The following is an 18,292-nucleotide window of genomic DNA, read 5'->3' as shown; positions in this document are numbered from 1 at the left end:
TTAATTTTTTTCTTTTATGATTAGCATCTTTTATTTCCTGTTTAAGAGACCTTCGCTTACTCCAAGGTCACAAAGATACTCTATTTTTGGTTTTGGTTTTTGGTTTTTCTATTTTCTGTTTTACCTTTTAATCCAGAAACCCTAAGAATACCTTGAGAGCCTAAAAAATTTTTAACTTCAACATATTCTGTTTTCTCTGTACTTTTTGTTTATACAGTTCCCTCCCCCATTCTTCCATATATACCTCTCAAAACACAAGCCATTCCTCAAAGTTTATCTTAAGAGATAGCTCATCTGTGGAAACATTTATGAGCCCCATTTATGAACCAGCTACAATTTCTTTCTCTCTTCAACCTACTTAACATGTTTTTGATAACACATGACCGCTGCCATTTATGGTAAGTATTAATAGATTTAATTATTCATGCTCTCCTGGGATATGGCATAATATCAAGGATTGGGAGTAGTTTGTAACCATGTAACTGAAGCTTATACAACACTGGCTATGTATCAGGCACAGGTTTAGGCAATCTGCGTAGAAAAATCTCAGTTAGTTTTCCCACCCGTCCTATGATATAGCTACTCTTATTTTTCTTAATTATAGAAAAGACAGTGGAGGTATAAATAAGTGAAGTTAATTGTCCAAGGTTGCACAAGAAAGCAGTGCACCAAGGAGTCTTCAGGTTCTAACATAGATATCTGTCTCCTGAGCTAGTGCTTTTAACAGATGTAGAACAGTGTTGCCTGTGTCATCTTAATTTTAAAAAAATTTAAGGCTTGTTTCCATGCTCAAAAAATTATGGGAAAAAATTTTTTCTGCCTAGATGTCCACAGTGCCTGTTAGTATATTAAAAACTCTGAGATGCGTTGCAGAAAAGAACTGCTTTAAGCTTTGTTGAAGCAACATTTTCTAAATGTATTTGATGACAGAATCTTTTTCATGTAACAACTTTACATATAACCTACTTTAGGGAATGATGACATGGGCTTTAAAGTCAGATGAACAGGAGTTTGGACCCAGGCTCTACCACATACTGAGTGATTTTAATCACTCTAAACCTCACCTTTCTCATCTGTAAAATGGGAATAATAGTATAAATATCACAGAGTTGCATTATAATTTAGTAAGAATAAGGGACATAAATCACTTAGCACATTACCTCGCATGCAGTAAAACCTCATTAAATGGTAGCAGTTGTTATTATTTTCTTATCTTAAAAAGTAAAATAAGTTCTGATACAGTTCATAATCCCTATAGTTGTTAGCATTGTGCCTTGTTAGTCCCTCATAAGTATTTATTGAATCAAATAATACTATTATTTGGAGAAGATTCTTTTTAGATAAATATATTCATTATATATCTTGGTTATTTAAGTATCAGATACTACACTAAGATCAAATAAGTTTCAACTAATTCCCAATTGAATACTATATCTGTTTGGAGGTCCAGTATTTTAAATCTCTTAGGTTTATGGTAAAATGTTTCTCCCTCAGCTGGAGAATGTATCTATATGACTGGAGTGTTTTCACCTGTACAATTTGGTGACCATAGCATGGTAGTGAAAAGCAGAATTCAGAAGTCAAATAGCCTGGGTTCTAATTCTGGCTCATCTGCATACAAACTATATGAAGTTGAGCTTAGTCTCTCTGTGCCTCAGTTTGTCATCTGGAAAATGGGGCTAATACCTTGTTAATCAGATTGCGAGGCTGAAATATGTATAAGTATATACATGAGTATATGTAAATGAGTATATATACCTGCATATGTAATGAACTTAGGATAGTGCCTGCTACACAGTGTGTTCTATAAAAATGTCATCTCTGTTATTGCTATCATGAGACCTTTTCAAAAGCAAAATCCTTTATCAGTCACCTCCCCTATTCATATAGCCACCTCTTAGTGGCCATGCTTTGATAGTCTCTTGGTAAATTATTTTCTTCACCTAGCAGATTAATGAAAGAAAAGAAATGCTGAGAGAAGTGGAGGAGATGCTGTGTTGGCAATTATCCCGATGAGGGAAAAAATATGCAGTATTAGGTGCAACAAAGCTGGGAAAGCAATGAAAAGAGAAAACTGAGTTTGGCAGAAAATCTGAAATGCCACTCATTTAAATTTCTTTAAAGAAATCTTTTGGAGTTCTATAATTGACATTGCCTCCCACAATAGGTTTTTATAATATGTTAAGTTTTTAATTTCAGTACTCACTGACGGGAACATGCATAATAATGGCATAAGAAGAAACTACTCTTGCAGGATATAGAATAGATACAGACTTGATCTCATTCTGCAAATGCTTCTTCATGCATATTTGTTGACTCTGGCATACTCTTTTGAAGAATGAGGTGTTTTGTTTGCTTCTGTTTTGGCATATAAAGAAGAGCCACTAGGAAGTCTCAAAGTTGTAATCTAAATGCACTTTTAAGATTATATATCTAAAGGCCAAAGACTAAGGCAATAATTTCAGGTGTCATCTGTCCTTAAGTTAGGTTGTATTGTGATATATTATGACATAATCCATTAACATAATAAGGTACCTATTATGTTACAGAGGCAGTTGACTGAAATAATAGTTTTCTTATGATCATATTGGGAAATTTTCTTTTACATATTATTGATTTCATAGCTATGGATGAATTAACTTGTATTTTACCATCAGAGTGAAATGTATGGAAGAAAGTAATTGCATACTAATGGGAATTCATGTTCATATGAATACATGGAATTTCCATGATAAGTGTGAAACTGGTGGACTAGAGGAGATCCCCAAATGCCTGTGAGACCTCAACTCTGTCTGGTGTCCAGACTCTTGATGCTGTTGTGAGAAGGAATTTAAGGACAAATTGGGATAGAGTGAAAGTACAGATTTATTGCAAAGTGAAAAGTACACACTTAAGGAAGGGGATTGTGGGCATACTCAAAAGAAGTGAGTCACACCACAGGGTTTGGAGTTTCTATATTTATGGGTTTCTTTAATCAAGTGGAGGGATATTCATGAAGATTCCTGTAAAGATGTGAAGATTTCTTGGAACTGTGTGCTACCCATTTTTACACCCAATATGGGTGGTCTCAGAACTGTCAGGACACTGGTGGGTGTGTGATTTAGTATGTTAGTGAGAGTAGAATGAGATCCTAGGTGAAACCCAGGTCAAATCCAGCGCCATGTTGGGACCAGTTAGTCTCAGCCAGCTTGGCCCACACCTTCGTTTTTCAGGGTCTTATCAGCCCCTACCTTATGCAGCTATTTCAACAGTTTTCTTTTGCTAAACATGTGAAACTACTCTCTGGAATTTTCTATCCTCCTGTGACCACCTTGTATTATTCCTTTCTCAAGAGTGTTAAATTATTCCTGTTAAATTTTTGGAGTATGCATGCTTATATATGTGTATTTCATTTTAGTACAGGAAGTTTGATAAATATATGCATTCAGTGATATGAAAAGTTTTATTATCAAATAGGGTGGAACCCTGTTATGATTTTATTCATCATGACTTTATTCATTATGATATATTCCAGATTACATACTATGTTCTGAAACAGAACTACAAATAGGAGGTGTCTTATGTAATAGTGCCAAATAGTTTATACAAAAGTCACAGGTTGGTTCTGTCCCATGAGAATAGCAACTTAATGGGTATATTATATCACCTTTTGCATTGCAATGCCTGATCATTATATTTTCAACCTTTTTTCTTAGCAAGTCCTTGACTTTTAGAGAAATTAAGCATTTTCTTTCAGAGTGCAATGCATTTTGGTCAAATTTCTGCTTGTAACTCCTGCTGACTTTCAGGCACCCAGAGGTGAGGAGAAAGAATTCTTAGCAGCAGCAGCAGCAAAATCTGAAACATGAAGATAGAGAGATCAGAGCATGAAAGAACTTATCCAAAAAAATGCACTTTGTCCCTATTTATTTACCATTTGCAAAAACAAGCAATAAGTCCTGGTGAAGTAGTATTAAAAAGTAGGTTTTAAAAGGGAAAACAGCAAGGTTGAGGTGAAGGAATAATGAAAATATAGTTTATATTTATTCAGAAGATCTACCAGTACTTTAAAACAATCTGTGTTTAACATGGCAAATTGTCTATCATTAAAATGCTAATGAAATGGTAAACAGCTGCTAAGTTTTTTATGCTAATGAGTAGTAACAGCTAAGTAGTTCTCAAGCCTTGTCTTTATTAGCATAGAGATTTGATTGGCTAAGGGGGATCATTGTGCATTCCAACCTTTGTTGATGGAGTAATCTGTTTGTGAAGTTCCCTGTTGCATTCTATTTGATTTGGGTTTGTTAGAACAAAGTGACTCTCACCAGGCCCTCGGGAGCTGTGTATTACACAGTATTATCAGAGCCACCGTTGTGGGCTTAGAGAAGGAACTTTGCTTCCCTCCAGGAGACTCGCAATGGCAAAATAATTACACATTTGTTTATCATTCAGCTTTAAGTAGAATTAGTCTATACCTTCCTTTAGACTTTTAATGACTATAGTCATTAAAATAGGCCATTGGGCCAACATAAGAAATATCTCTGGGTTTTGTTTTGTTTTGTTTTGTTTTTTGAGACAGAGTCTCGCTCTGTCGCCCAGGCCGGATCTCAGCTCACTGCAAGCTCCGCCTCCTGGGTTTACGCCTTTCTTCTGCCTCAGCCTCCCGAGTAGCTGGGACTACAGGCGCCTGCCACCTGGCCCGGCTAGTTTTTTGTATTTTTTTTTTTTTTTTTTTTTTGAGACGGAGTCTCGCTCTGTCGCCCAGGCTGGAGTGCAGTGGCCGGATCTCAGCTCACTGCAAGCTCCGCCTCCCGGGTTCACGCCATTCTCCTGCCTCAGCCTCCCGAGTAGCTGGGACTACAGGCGCCCGCCACCTCGCCCGGCTAGTTTTTTTGTATTTTGTAGTAGAGACAGGGTTTCACTGTGTTAGCCAGGATGGTCTCCATCTCCTTATCTCGTGATCCGCCCCTCTCGGCCTCCCAAAGTGCTGGGATTACAGGCTTGAGCCACTGTGCCCGGCCAATATCTCTGTTTTTTTTTTTTTTTTTTTTTTTTTTTTTTTTTTTTTTTTTTTAACTTAGCTAAGAGTTTAAAGCAAAACTTGTAAAATAAATATTTTAATAAGTACCTCTGCAACATTTGATATTTTTATATAATACATCATCTTAGATCTACAAGCACTGAAGTTAACATTACCTAATTTGAAGAGTAATGTGTAATTAAATACAGGGTGGTTATATGAATGACAGACTGAGATCAGAGTATTTACTTGAGCATCAGAAAAACAACAACAACAACAACAACAACATTACTCTCAATCTATACTTTTGGCTGGTTCTATTTTTGCTGAGTGCTACTCTGTCTTCCCTAATGGACGGGGCTGACCTAAAGACTTGCCATTACAGATAAATGCTTCAGGCACCCTTCTCTCTTTTTTCTCTTCTGTTTTTAGGATCAATGTAAATGAAGTATGACAGTCCATTAAACATTATTGCCAATAATGTTCTGGAACGATTTGAAATATGATGCAGAGTTTATTAAGAATATTCATCACCAAAAAAGGATCATTGAAATAGAAAGTTTAATGACTCTGGTACACTGTGTAAAAGATTGGTGGAAATTTTAATAGTTGCAGCGTTATCTCATACTGTTCATTTCTCCTTGAAGTCAATAGGGGATGTTAGGCATGTAATTATTGTGTGGTCCTATACAGGCAGGCCAGGAAAAATTGGAACCCTCATACACTGATAGTAATCATGTAAAATGTTTCAGACCTTTTGGAAAACAGCCTGCCACTTCCTCAAAATATTAAGCCATTTAGTTACCAGATGACCAAACAATTTCCAAAATTTGACTCCTAAGTATATACCTGAGAGAACTGAAAACATATATCCACATAAGAACTTGTACATGAATATTCAAAGTAGCGTTGTTTATAATAGCAAAATAGTGGGAGTAATTCAAATGCCCATTAATTGATGAATGGATAAGCAAAATTTGGGAAATCCATACAATGCAATATTATTAAGCCTAAAAAATGAATGAAATTCTGATACGTGGTACAACATAGATAAACCTCAAAAACATTATGTCAAATGAAAGAAGTGAGTCACAAAAGACCACATCACATATTATATGATTTCATTTAAATGAAATGTCTAGAATAGAGAAATCTAGAGATAAAGAAAATAGATTAGTGGTTGCCAGGATCTAGGGATATTGGGAGGAAACGGGGAGTGACTGCTAATGGATAAGAGTTTCCTTTAGATGTTATGAAAATGTTCTAAAATTGATTGTGGTGATGGTTCTACAATTGATTTGGTTTAGCCCAAATCTTATCTTGAATTATAGCTCCCATAATCCTCACATGTTATGGGAGGGACCTGGTGGGAGGTAATTGAATCATGGGGGCAGGTTTTTCCCGTGCTGTTCTTGTGACAATGAATAAGTCTCATGAGATCTGATGGTTTCATAAAGGGCAGTTGCCCTGCACACACTCTCTTGCCTGCCATCATGTGAGACGTGTCTTTGCTCCTCCTTTGCCTTCCACCATGGTTGTGAGGCCTCTCCAGCCATGTAGAACTGTGAGTCCATTAAACCTCTTTTTCTTTATAAATTACTCAGTCTCAGGTATTTCTTCATAGCAGTATGAAAATTGAATAATACAACAACTCTGTTAATATGTTAAAAGTAATTGAATTCTACAATTCAGATGAATTGTCTGGTATATGAGTTATACCTCAATAAAGTTGTTATATTAAAAAAAAAAAAGCCTGACATGCCAGAGCCGGCCTCCCAGAGAGCTACCTGCACCAGCAGTTACTTATCTATACTACATGAAAGTTATACACTAAAGAAAGATGCTTGTTACTGGAGAGGAGCATTATAAATCTTCTACTCATGGATTAAACCATCATATCTTAGATATCTAAGATATAAACTTACATATCTAAGGAGGTGATAGCAGAAGTTCTAGCCAGAGTATTTAGACAAGAGAAAGAAATAAAGGGCATCCAAATTGGAAAGGAAAAAGTCAAATTATCATTATTTGCAGATGGTATGATCTTATATTTGGAAAAACCTGAAGATTCCACCAAAGAACTAGAACTGATAAACAAAATTAGTAAAGTTACAGGATATAAAATCAACATAGAAAAATCAGTAGCATTTCTATATACCAACAGCAAACAATCTGAAAAAGAAATCAAGAAGGTAATCCCATTTATAATAGCTATAACTAAAATTAAATGCCTTGGAATTAACTTAACCAAAGAAGTAAAAATTCTCTACAACAAAAACTATGAAACATTGATGAAAGAAATTGAAGAGAACACACACAAGGAAATGGAAGAATATTCTATGTTCATGGATTGGAAGAATCAATATTGTTAAAATGTCCATACCACCCAAAGCAATCTACAGATTCAATGCAATCCCTATCAAAATACCAATGACAACATTCTTCATAGACAGAACATACTATCCTAAAATGTATATGGAAGCACAAAAGATCCAGAATAGCCAAAACTATTCTAAGCAAAAAGAACACAACTGGAGGAATCATATTACCTGACTTCAAATTATTCTGCAGAGCTATATAACCAAAACATCATGGTACTGGCATAAAAACAGACACATACACCTATGGAAAAGAATAGAGAACCCAGAAATAAAGCTGTACATCTACAGTGAACTCATTTTTGACAAAAGTGCCAAAAATATACATAGGGGAAAGGACAGTCTCTTCAATCAATGGTGCTGGGAAAACTGAATATATATATGCAGAAGAATGAAAGTAGACCCTTATCTGTTACCATATACAAAAATAAAATCAAAATGGATTAAAGACTTAAATCTATGACCTCAAACTATGAAACTACTATGTGAGAAAATTGGCGAAACTCTCCAGGATATTGGAGTAGGCAAAAATTTCTTGAGTAATACCCTCCAAGTATAGGCAAGGAAAGCAAAATTGGACAAATGAGATCACAAGTTACAAAGCTTGTGTAGAGCAGTGAAAGCAATCAACAAAGTGAAGAGGCGACCCACAGAATGGGAGAAAATATTTGCAAACTATCCATCTGATATGGGATTATAACCAGACTATATAAGGAGCTCAAACAAGTCTGTTTTTAAAACCTGAATAAAAAAATGGGCAAAAGATCTGAAAAGACATTTCTCAAAAGAAGACATACAAATGGCAAACAGGTATATGAAAATGTGTTCAATCATCATTGATCTTCAAAAACAGGCAAATCAAACCTATAATGAGATATCATCTCACCCCAGTTAAAATGGCTTTTGTTCAAAAGACAGGCAATAGCAAATGCTGGCAAGGATGTGGAGAAAAAGGAACCCTCCTCCACTGTTGGTGGAAATGTAAATTGATACAGCCAGTATAGAAAACAGTTTGGTGGTTCCTCAAAAAACTAAACATTGTGCTACCATATGACCCAGCAATCCCACTGCCAGGTATATACCCCAAAGAAAGAATATCAGTATATCAAAGACATACCTGCACTCCCATGTTTATAGCAACACTATTCCCAATAGCCAAGATTTGGAAGCAAACTAAGTGTCCATCAACAGATGAATGGAAAAAGAAAATGTGGTACATATATAAAATAGAGTACTATTCAGCCACAAAAAGGATGAGATCCTGGCATTTGTAACAACATGGATGGAACTGGAGGACATTATGTTAAGTGAAATAAGCCAGGTACAAAAAGACAAACTTCACATGTTCCCACTTATTTGTGGAGTCAAAAATTAAAACAATTGAACTAGAGACAGTGAATAGAATGATGGTTACTAGAGGATGGGAAGAGGGCAGAGGAGTGGGAATGGTTAATAGGTACAAAAATATAGTTAGATGCTGAGTGTGGTGGCTCACACCTTTAATTCCAGCACTTTGGGAGGTTGAGACTGATGGTTTGCTTGAGCCTAGGAGTTCGAGACCAGCATGGGCAATGTGGCAAAAACCCCATCTCTACAAAAAAACACAAAAATTAGCCAGGTGTGGTGGCATGTACCTGTAGTCCCAGCTACTTGGGAGACTGAAGTTGGGGGCTCCCCAGAGCCCAGGGAGGTCAGGGCTGCAGTGAACCATGATCACACCACTGCACTCCAGCCTGGGTGACAGAGTGAGACCTTGTCTTGAAAAATAGTTAATAATAAAGTTAAATTAAAATTAAAAAAAATAAAAATGTAGTTAGAATGGGTAAGATCTAGTATTTGATAGCACAACAAGCTGACTATAGTCAACAATAACTTATTGTGCATTTCAAAATAACTAAAGAAGTATAATTGGATTGTTTGTAATGCAGAGAAAGGATAAGTGCTTGAGGGGATGGATACTCCATTTACCCTGAGGTGATTATTATGCATTGTGTGCCTGTATTAAAATATCTTGTGTACCTCATAAATGTATGTACCTATTATGTGCCCACAAAAGTTAAAACAAAATTTAAAAATAGTCGACAAAAAAAAAATAGAGGTGACAGGTAATTTAGCTGCTAAAGGGGATATTTGCTACAATAATACAAAACAAATTAGAAATAAAAAGTTGAAGTCAAAATTTTGAATCCCTGTCCTAACTACTACCTGTCCCCAAACACCCTGTCTGCAGCCAAGCCATAATCAACCCTTTTAGTCTCTAACTATCCAATGTCTAGACTACCCATTTACTTCAAAATAAGAGCGACTTTCAGAAAGTTTTTTTTTTTTTTAAGAGAATAAGTTGAATCATAACTTTGAGAGCAGACAGGAACTATACGGGTTCAAGTTTTCTTTTTCTTGTTAAAAACCCTATATTTACCTCCGGTTTGCATAAAACCAGTCCACTAGCCATTCAGTAATTCTTAACAGCAAGGAGTATCCGGCTTCAAGAGGCTCCTCCCCTCTTCTCTCCTGCACTTTTGGCCAGTCAAAGGCAAAGGGTTGGCCAACAGGACATTCTCATTCTGCCTGACCCACCTGCCAGTAGGATCTGTCTACTAGGTGTCCTGGCTGAGTCTGAGCATCCCTCAGCCCTTGCGCATAGGGAAGCATTGTGCATCACTGTCTTGGATAATGAGGAGGAAGATCATTTTTATTATGTTTACTACTCCTGTGCAATTTGCTTACTTCCAGCGTAACTCTCTTGCTTGCAGGTTGCAGCTCGACAGACTTGGTCTTACACTGTAGGTTTGGGAGTGAGATGAATGTGAGCAAGAAATTGAATTCATTTTTGTTTTGTTCTTGGCAGGCAGTACATGCCACACTACTACCCTTCCTGCTCTTGTGCGCACACCTACCCTGATGATGCAGCCTTCACTGGATATCAAACCATTTATGTCTTTTCCAGTGGACAGTAGTTCTGCTGTTGGGCTCTTTCCAAATTTTAACACAGTGAGTAAATTAATTTCTATTTTGTTTGTGTCCTCCTCCATCACTTTCATTACATTTGTGAATAGTCAATAGATACAGCCTGTTTCCCAAGTGTGTAATTTTAGACCATATATTGGTTATGCTGCTCAGTTGTGCTATGAAAGATGATGCTTCGCCCATAGGAGTAGCCCAAACAATAGCCAGCATGTTTATTATACAAATATTTCCACAGAAAACTTTTCACCTGTTGTGTTGCACAATTTTGATAGAATTTCCAGTGGCTTTAGAACATATGTCATTTCTAGGATGTTATTCACATGCTCAGGAATACAATTCAGAGATACCAAGACTCATTGATTTTTCCCTTCTCTTAGAAAAAAAAAAATAACTGTAGGCTTTATCTCTCTGGTTGCATTTTTATTTGGGAGATGTTTTAGATAAAATGTGAATCCTACACAAACAAAATTTCTATTTGGGGGCTATTGTAGATGATGTGAATTTGACTCTATTAAAAAAAAAAAAGAAAAACACTCATCTTAAATCTACATGTTATCTGCAAGATACTTTGACATTTTAAAACACAGGATAAATGTTAGTGAATTACTTATAATTACTGCTGTTCTTCAGATCAGCTGACCTTCTTTTATTTCAGTGAAAAACATTTTGTAGGTGTGTCAAGTGGAGCATGACATCTTTCAACAATATAATTTAGCATAAAATCAATCTGTAGCCAGATTCTAAACCTTATAGTAAAAGAAAAGGTTCAACAGTTCAGGTGAATGCATAAATTGTCTGCTTGGTTGATAAATACAGTTAGTTGGGCATGATGGTCTACATTAATGATACAGCATTATAAATGCTGCTATAATAAAAAAAAATTGCATTATCAACACCACCAGACAGAGAGCATCTGAAGTGCTGCAAAATGTTTCATTTTGCAAGTCTGTCTTCTGTATGAAGTGAATACAGCAAGAGGATTTTTCCTTAAGGGTTGTCAAGAAAATCTGCTGACAGGCCCTCTGTCAGGACTTAAAGTGTTGTAAGGTAATTAGGGGGTGGGGCAACAGCCAACTTTTTACAGAGCACTGGCCTTGACTTAGTGAGTAAACAGTTAAATGTTTTTGTCTTCTTTGAGTTTTTCAGAGACAAGTCAAACAGTTTAAAAAAAAAAAAAGTTACAAAAGGTGAGCATTGTTCCTAGAGCAGTGGAGTGACTCAATAGGATAAATCATGCCTGCCTTGCTTTCATTGATCCACCCATTCCATCCCAGAGCACTACATTGTGCCATTTCAGAGAATGTGAACTTGAGGATGCCAGTGGTATCCTCTATTCAAACACGTGTGACACATTCCAATCATAACTGAATTAAGCTATACTTCATAGAACATTTATGAGGTATTTGTGTTTTGATTAATGTGCCTTTGGAAGTTAGCATTTATAGCCATTGCTGAAGTCTAGTTGCTGTCAGGAAGCAGCATTCATGATGCAGATAGTTACAAATGGCTTGCTGTGGCTCACCTCTCTTTATTTTATTTTCTTTTACTTTTTATTTTATTTATTTATTTATTTGAGACAGCCTTGCTCCGTCGCTCAGGCTGTAGTGAAATGGCATGATCTTGGCTCACTGCAGCCTCCACCTTCCAGGTTCAAGTGATTCTCATGTCTCAGCCTCCCAAGTAACTGGGATTACAGGTGCCTGCCACCACGCCTGGCTAATTTTTGTATTTTTAGTAGAGACAGGGTTTGGCCGTGTTGGCCAGGCTGGTCTCAAACTCCTGGCTTCAGGTGATTGACCCGCCTCAGCCTCCCAAAGTGCTGGGGTTACAGCTGTGAGCCATTGCGCTGGTCTCTTTATTTATTTATTTTTTAACATAAATAATACATGAATACTTATTCCAAAAATTCAAATAAAACTTTAGCATTTGAGGTAAAATTAGAAAATCATATTCCCTACCCCTGCATACTTTTACTTCCTTCACTAGAGGAAGGTGGTCAGCAGCTGGTATCCATCCTTCCAGTCCCCTTCTGGAAGTATGTTACACAGATACCTAAAAGGTACCAAGGTACCCAGTCACAGTATGTTTTACAGCTGCAATCATATGATTAGCACTAATCTATTTGTCACTTTTTTTGTTATCAAAATGTCTTACATCTGCCTCTCTGTTTTGAAGAGCTGCAAAGCAAAAATGGAGAGAATACAATTACAGTTTCATAATGGTTTGTTCATGTTGCATAGAGGGTACAGATGTACTAACACGTCATTTTGTTTGTTTGATTAATTGTACACAGCAATTAATCTTAGGATATATTTGAGAAAACCCAAAGAATAATTATATTAATAGAAGTTCATTTTTTTCCTTCTTGGAAGAAAATAAACATAATTTTCACATAAAAATACTATTTGGCTAAGGTGAAGAATACTGCAAATAATTACATGAAATAATTATTTTACTCTCCCTGTATTATATGCATGGCATTTATTAAACAGGAGCCCTTCTAGTAGTGTGTTAAATATAAGTCATTCCAAGTGGGATCCTCTATTATCTTGCAAGAAATGAATTTATGAGATCATTGGGTGACCTATGATTTCTCCCTGTGAGTTGCAATTTAAATTACTATAATTTTTTTCCTATAGACTTTTCCATTCCAGGATCCAACTCACCCAATAGAATACCTAAGGGAATGTCATGAAAGTCATCGTCCACATTTTCCTAGGAAAACGCTATTGCATCACCACTAATAAGTATACTGGGTTATTGTATATTTGTGATGTTTTACATCTCTCAAAGTACTTAGACCTTGAAACATTTTGGTAGGCAGTGATTATTACTCTTATTGTCTAGAGGAAAAAAGAGAGTTATTGAAGGAAGAACTGAGACTTGAATTAGCATCTTTTTAACTTCAAAATTCATGTTCGGGCTCTTTACGTCCTTGAGTCTTTTGGCCCATATCACCTCCCACCTCATTCATTGTGAACAAAGCTCAATCAGAAATCTTTTGTGCTCTTTTTTGGAAGTATGGTAGGCAATTTTCAGCAGAATCATTAAATAGAAGGAGGAAGTGTTTTTTTTGAATGTGTGTAATAGACCTCTACAAACAATATAAAGCAGAATATATTTGAAAAACAGCTATAATTTCTTGTTGGCAAATTTTTAAAGTATATTGTACTCAATAGTCCAATCGTTCTTTGAAAACTAGGTGAAATCTACCTTATCATTTTATTTTTAGCCAAGGTTAATATTAGTAAATATAAGAAATGAGGTCAATTTTAATCTTATAATTATTATCAAAAGAATGGAAACACTATGCTCTGAGACCATAGTTGAAAGTTTTGGAGGTTTGATGTTTTGTTATTCTCTTTAAGTAGATTTTAAAAAACATAATGTTTTCCTCTTTCTTATAGTGAAGTATGATAACATTATATGATAAACATAGCAAGAATGAAATGAGATCCTGTTGTATTCCAAAATAGAATAGATGCCTGTTCTATGCTAAGTTGTACCGGATGAAGAATATGCTTCACAGTCTTCTTTTAGTGGTTGCCTTGCCTCATCCACCACAACTGAAAGAATCTCTCTCAATGCTTATGTGTGTAAAAATAAGCAAACAATTTTAATCTTTGTATAAGCAGAGTTTAAAGAGACATGATAAGACGGAGTATGGATCGTTGATAATTTATAATGGAGTACATATCAAGGACACACGCCTGGAGGATGATGATGTTAATTCTGTGCTTCAGCAGCGTACTTTACAGAGGGGCAGTTTTGAGTCATTTATAGGTAAAAAACTGTGTGGACCAAAACATAAAGTTTTAAAGATCTTGATCTTAATATTCCAAAGCCTGTGGCTGGCTACCCACTAATACTCATTTCCACCATTGCCACCCCACCTTCAACTATGTGTCATTCAAAGTTCAACTTAGGTATCACCTCCTTCCCAGGAAGTCTTCTGTGACTCTTCAAGTCTGAATTAAGTCCCATCCTTTGTGTTTCCCAAGTAGCCTCAGATTACATTAATTATAGCAGTTGTTACACCATAGTCTAATTACCTCTTAATCTGTCTTCTTCACTAGAACATCAGATCCTTGAGGACAGAGGCTCTATCTTATTCATCTTAGTATGCTGGGTTTCTGACACAGGTGCTCAACAATATTTTTTGGAAGAAAAGAAAGGGTCCCAGTTCCTTGGTTTTCAATGTTCATACTCCTGCATCTATTAAAGGGAATAATAACATTTATGAGTTCCTTCTAAGACCACGTGATAAGCCCAAGTGTTTAACTTAATTTATATTTTCCTGAGAACTGTGATTGTTTTGTTGTTGTTGTTGTTGTTTAGTTGGTTTTTTGTTTTGTTTTGTTTTCTGTTTGTTTGAGACAGAGTTTCACTCTTATTGCCCAGGCTGGAGTGCAATGGCGTGATCTTGGCTCACTGCAACCTCCGCCTCCCAGGTTCAAGCAATTCTCCTGCCTCAGCCTCCTGAGTAGCTGGGATTACAGTCATGAGCCACCATGCCCAGCTGATTTTGTATTTTTAGTAGAAACGGGATTTCTCCATGTTGGTCAGGCTGGTCTCGAACTTCTGACCTCAGGTGATCCGCCCACCTCAGCCTCCCAAAGTGCTGAAATTACAGGAGTGAGCTACTACACCTGGCCGAACTGTCATTGTTTTTTAATCTAAAGGCAATAGTTATGAACTCTCTTCCAGCTATAGTGCCCAGCTGTCTCTGTTTGGCTGGTGTATGAATATTGGCAAGTATTTACTACATTCCTTGTCCCAGACCCCAGCTTTAAGAGTATTTAATTAAAAACAAAATTCTTAGTTACTGGATTTTATTGAAAATATAATATATGTAGTAAAGAGTATTGAGTTTGGGGAGAAGATAAGCAAATTAAATAAAACAAAAACCCCCTTGTGCCCAATAAACTTATAAGGAAAAAATGAAGTAAATAGACTTGATAAAGGCAAGATAATAAAAACCAAGAAATATCAGCCAAGTGAAAATCGTTACTGAAGTTTACAGTGTTCAAGAAACAACAGAAAACATAATTATTTTCTATCTTAGTAGAGATGTTTTCAATTTTTATTATTAATTTTTCTTTAGATTTGCCAATCTATCCATGGTCATTCTTCAGTGGTTGTATATAATGTTGTGGGAGCTGCCAAAATACACACAATTGTTTCTTACATTAGAATTAGGATGTCCTATTTCCTTTATTGTGGATTAAATTTTCATATTTGATCACAAACAACTGGATAATACTTGGTGTTTAGTTCCCCTTAAGAAGAGACTTCTTCTGAATTGAAATAAATTGAATACTTACCAAGATGGATAATATTAATTTAATATGATAAAGTAAGTACATTTATAAGTTATATTTATATATGTAGACTGCTATGAACTGAATGTTTATGTCCCCTCAAAATTCATATGTTGAAGTCATAACCCCCAATTTGATAGTGATGGTGTCTGGAGATAGAGCCTTTGGAGGTTATTAGTGTTAGTTGAGGTCATGAGGGTGGGGCCCTCATGATGTGATTAGTGCCCTATAAGAAGAGCAGAGAGAGCTTTCCCTCCTCTTTGCCATGGGAAGACACAGTAAGAAGGCAGCCAGCTGCAAGCCCAGGAAGACAGCCCTCAACCAGAACCCCACCATACTGGCACCTTGATCTTGGACCTCTAACCTCCAGAACTATGAGAAAATAGATTTCTGTTTTTTAAGCTACCCAGTGTATGCTATTTGGTTATGACAGTCTGAGCAGACTGAAACACATACCCAATTTACATGACGTGACAATAAGTAAGTAAAGTTTATTTTTAGCACCCGCACATTGTGTACATGCATATGTATTTGTGTAACTGTTCAGAGCTATAGCTATAATCAAGAGCTGATTTGGGACCACAGCCACCTGTCAATTTCTCTGCCAATTGGCAAGTGTTTTATGTGCCTATTTATTTGAAATATTTTTGTGAGTCCTGCCATGTTTTTACAACTGCTCTAGGAAAACACAAGTATAAGGGCAGTCACGACTACTTTATTGCAAGAGGCTTAACAGTCTTAATTTTGTGAAAAATAATCTGATTTTTACTGCCTACCTTGAAATTATTTTTGTCCTGAGACAAGAGCAAATATGTGGGACAGAATAAAGATGATTTCTAAGTATAAAGTTCCAAACCACTGTATGATTCTGTGAATCATCTATGACAAGCTGTGAAATGATTTATATGATTACCATTTATTTTAACATTCTAGAACCTCTGAGATTCTGACTCATTCATGGTTTGGCAATATCAATGAATATTTTAAATTTTTTTTTCTTGTAGTATAAATAATAATATATTCATCAGAGAGGTTCTAAATAAAGAAATGGGAATCAAATTCACATTTGCTTTGCTTTTAATTTATGCTATGCTTCCCATGAGGTGTTATTGTAAGGAAACCTGAAGCTAGGACATTTGACTTTTTAACTTGCATTTAATATCTTTATCTATTTAATGAAGTCTTTATTTAAACATTTGAATATGTATTTTTCTCTTATTTGAATATTTTTTAATTTAAGTAGAATACTTTTGCCACCCAAATGTTAATTTTTGCCCTTTGAGTCTTCTTTGTCACTCTAATAGTGCTTGCTGTCATTAAAAATTATGTATTCCATATTTCTTAGGATACTAGTATGTCCAACTGACTCTGCTTGGACTGAAACATTTATCCCAGTCCAGTAAAACAGAAAATATGGTTTAATTTTTATTTTTTGTGACATGCTTTAAAATATATTGAAGGATTATCTTGTTCTGTATTTTCTAAAGGAGTGCATAGAACTAAAATATGCCAAGATGAAATTTTCCATGGTTGCTCAAAATCATTTGAAGAGGGGAGAGATTGACAGCCTATTACTAGGCTTAGATAACTCAACAGCAACATTCACCAAATCATTAGAAAAAAAATAGTTATAGGGAATCTTTGAAATGTGGTCCAAAGCTAACAAATATTTTGTGCAAATATTTAAGCATTGATTTCTGTGCCTAGAAAATTTTACATTTCTATTAATTTTTTTTTTTTTTTTTTTGAGACAAAGTCTTGCTCTGTCACCCAGGCTAGCATGCAGTGATGCAATCCCAGCTCACTGCAGCCTCCACCTGCCAGATTCAAGCGATTTTTCTGCCTCAACCTCCCGAGTAGCTGGAAGTACAAGTGCACGCCACCATACCTGGCTAATTTTTGTATTTTTTGGTGGAGACGGAGTTTCACCATGTTGCCCAGACTGGTCTTGAACTCCTGAGCTCAGGCGATCCGCCTGCCTCAGCCTCCCAAAGTGCTGAGATTACAGGTGTGAGCCACCTTGCCCGGCCCATTTCTATTAAATTTGACACAGAGAAAAAGTATGTAAATATACCACAGATGGGAAAAAAACACATAGTGACCCTCTGCGCTATTGTGTCCCTCACCCTTTCTTTCTTTCTTTCTTTCTTTCTTTCTTTCTTTCTTTCTTTCTTTCTTTCTTTCTTTCTTTCTTTCTTTCTTTCTTTCTTTTTTGAGACAGAGTTTTTGCTTATGTTGCTCAGGCTGGAGTGCAATGGCACTATCTTGGCTCACCGCAACCTCCGCCTCCTGGGTTCAAGCCATTCTCCTGCCTCAGCCTCCTGAGTAGCTGGGATTACAGGCATGTGCCCGGCTAATTTTGTATTTTTAGTAAACACGAGGTTTCTTCATGTTGATCAGGCTGGTCTCGAACTCTTGACCTCAGGTGATCCACCCGCCTCAGCCTCCCAAAGTGCTAGGATTACAGGTGTGAGTCACTGCACCTAGCCGCCCCTCACCCTTTCAAACCACAAGTCCTTTTAAAATTTAACTAATGTCCCTTGCCTTACTCAAAAGCCTCAAGATTATCTTACTAAGGGTTTTGTCTTCAAATCTCCCTCTTCTCTACTCATTCTTGAAACACCTTT

General features: G+C 36.3%; 1 protein-coding gene across 10 annotated transcripts in view; it reads left to right on the top strand.

The window, feature by feature from the left end:
• Window positions 1–18,292, top strand: part of ZNF385B (zinc finger protein 385B) — a 416,540-nt gene that overhangs the window by 302,992 nt on the left and 95,256 nt on the right. For all 10 annotated transcript variants that reach the window (XM_002808008.4, XM_028830892.2, XM_077956605.1 and 7 more), the window contains one exon: window positions 10,226–10,368. In XM_002808008.4, the coding sequence (XP_002808054.1) occupies window positions 10,226–10,368 (143 nt within the window). The remainder of the gene's footprint in view (window positions 1–10,225; window positions 10,369–18,292) is intronic.

The sequence above is a fragment of the Macaca mulatta genome, chromosome 12 (assembly GCF_049350105.2).
Source record: "Macaca mulatta isolate MMU2019108-1 chromosome 12, T2T-MMU8v2.0, whole genome shotgun sequence".
Classification (NCBI taxonomy): domain Eukaryota; kingdom Metazoa; phylum Chordata; class Mammalia; order Primates; family Cercopithecidae; genus Macaca; species Macaca mulatta.
This window is presented reverse-complemented; position numbering and strand designations above follow the sequence as displayed.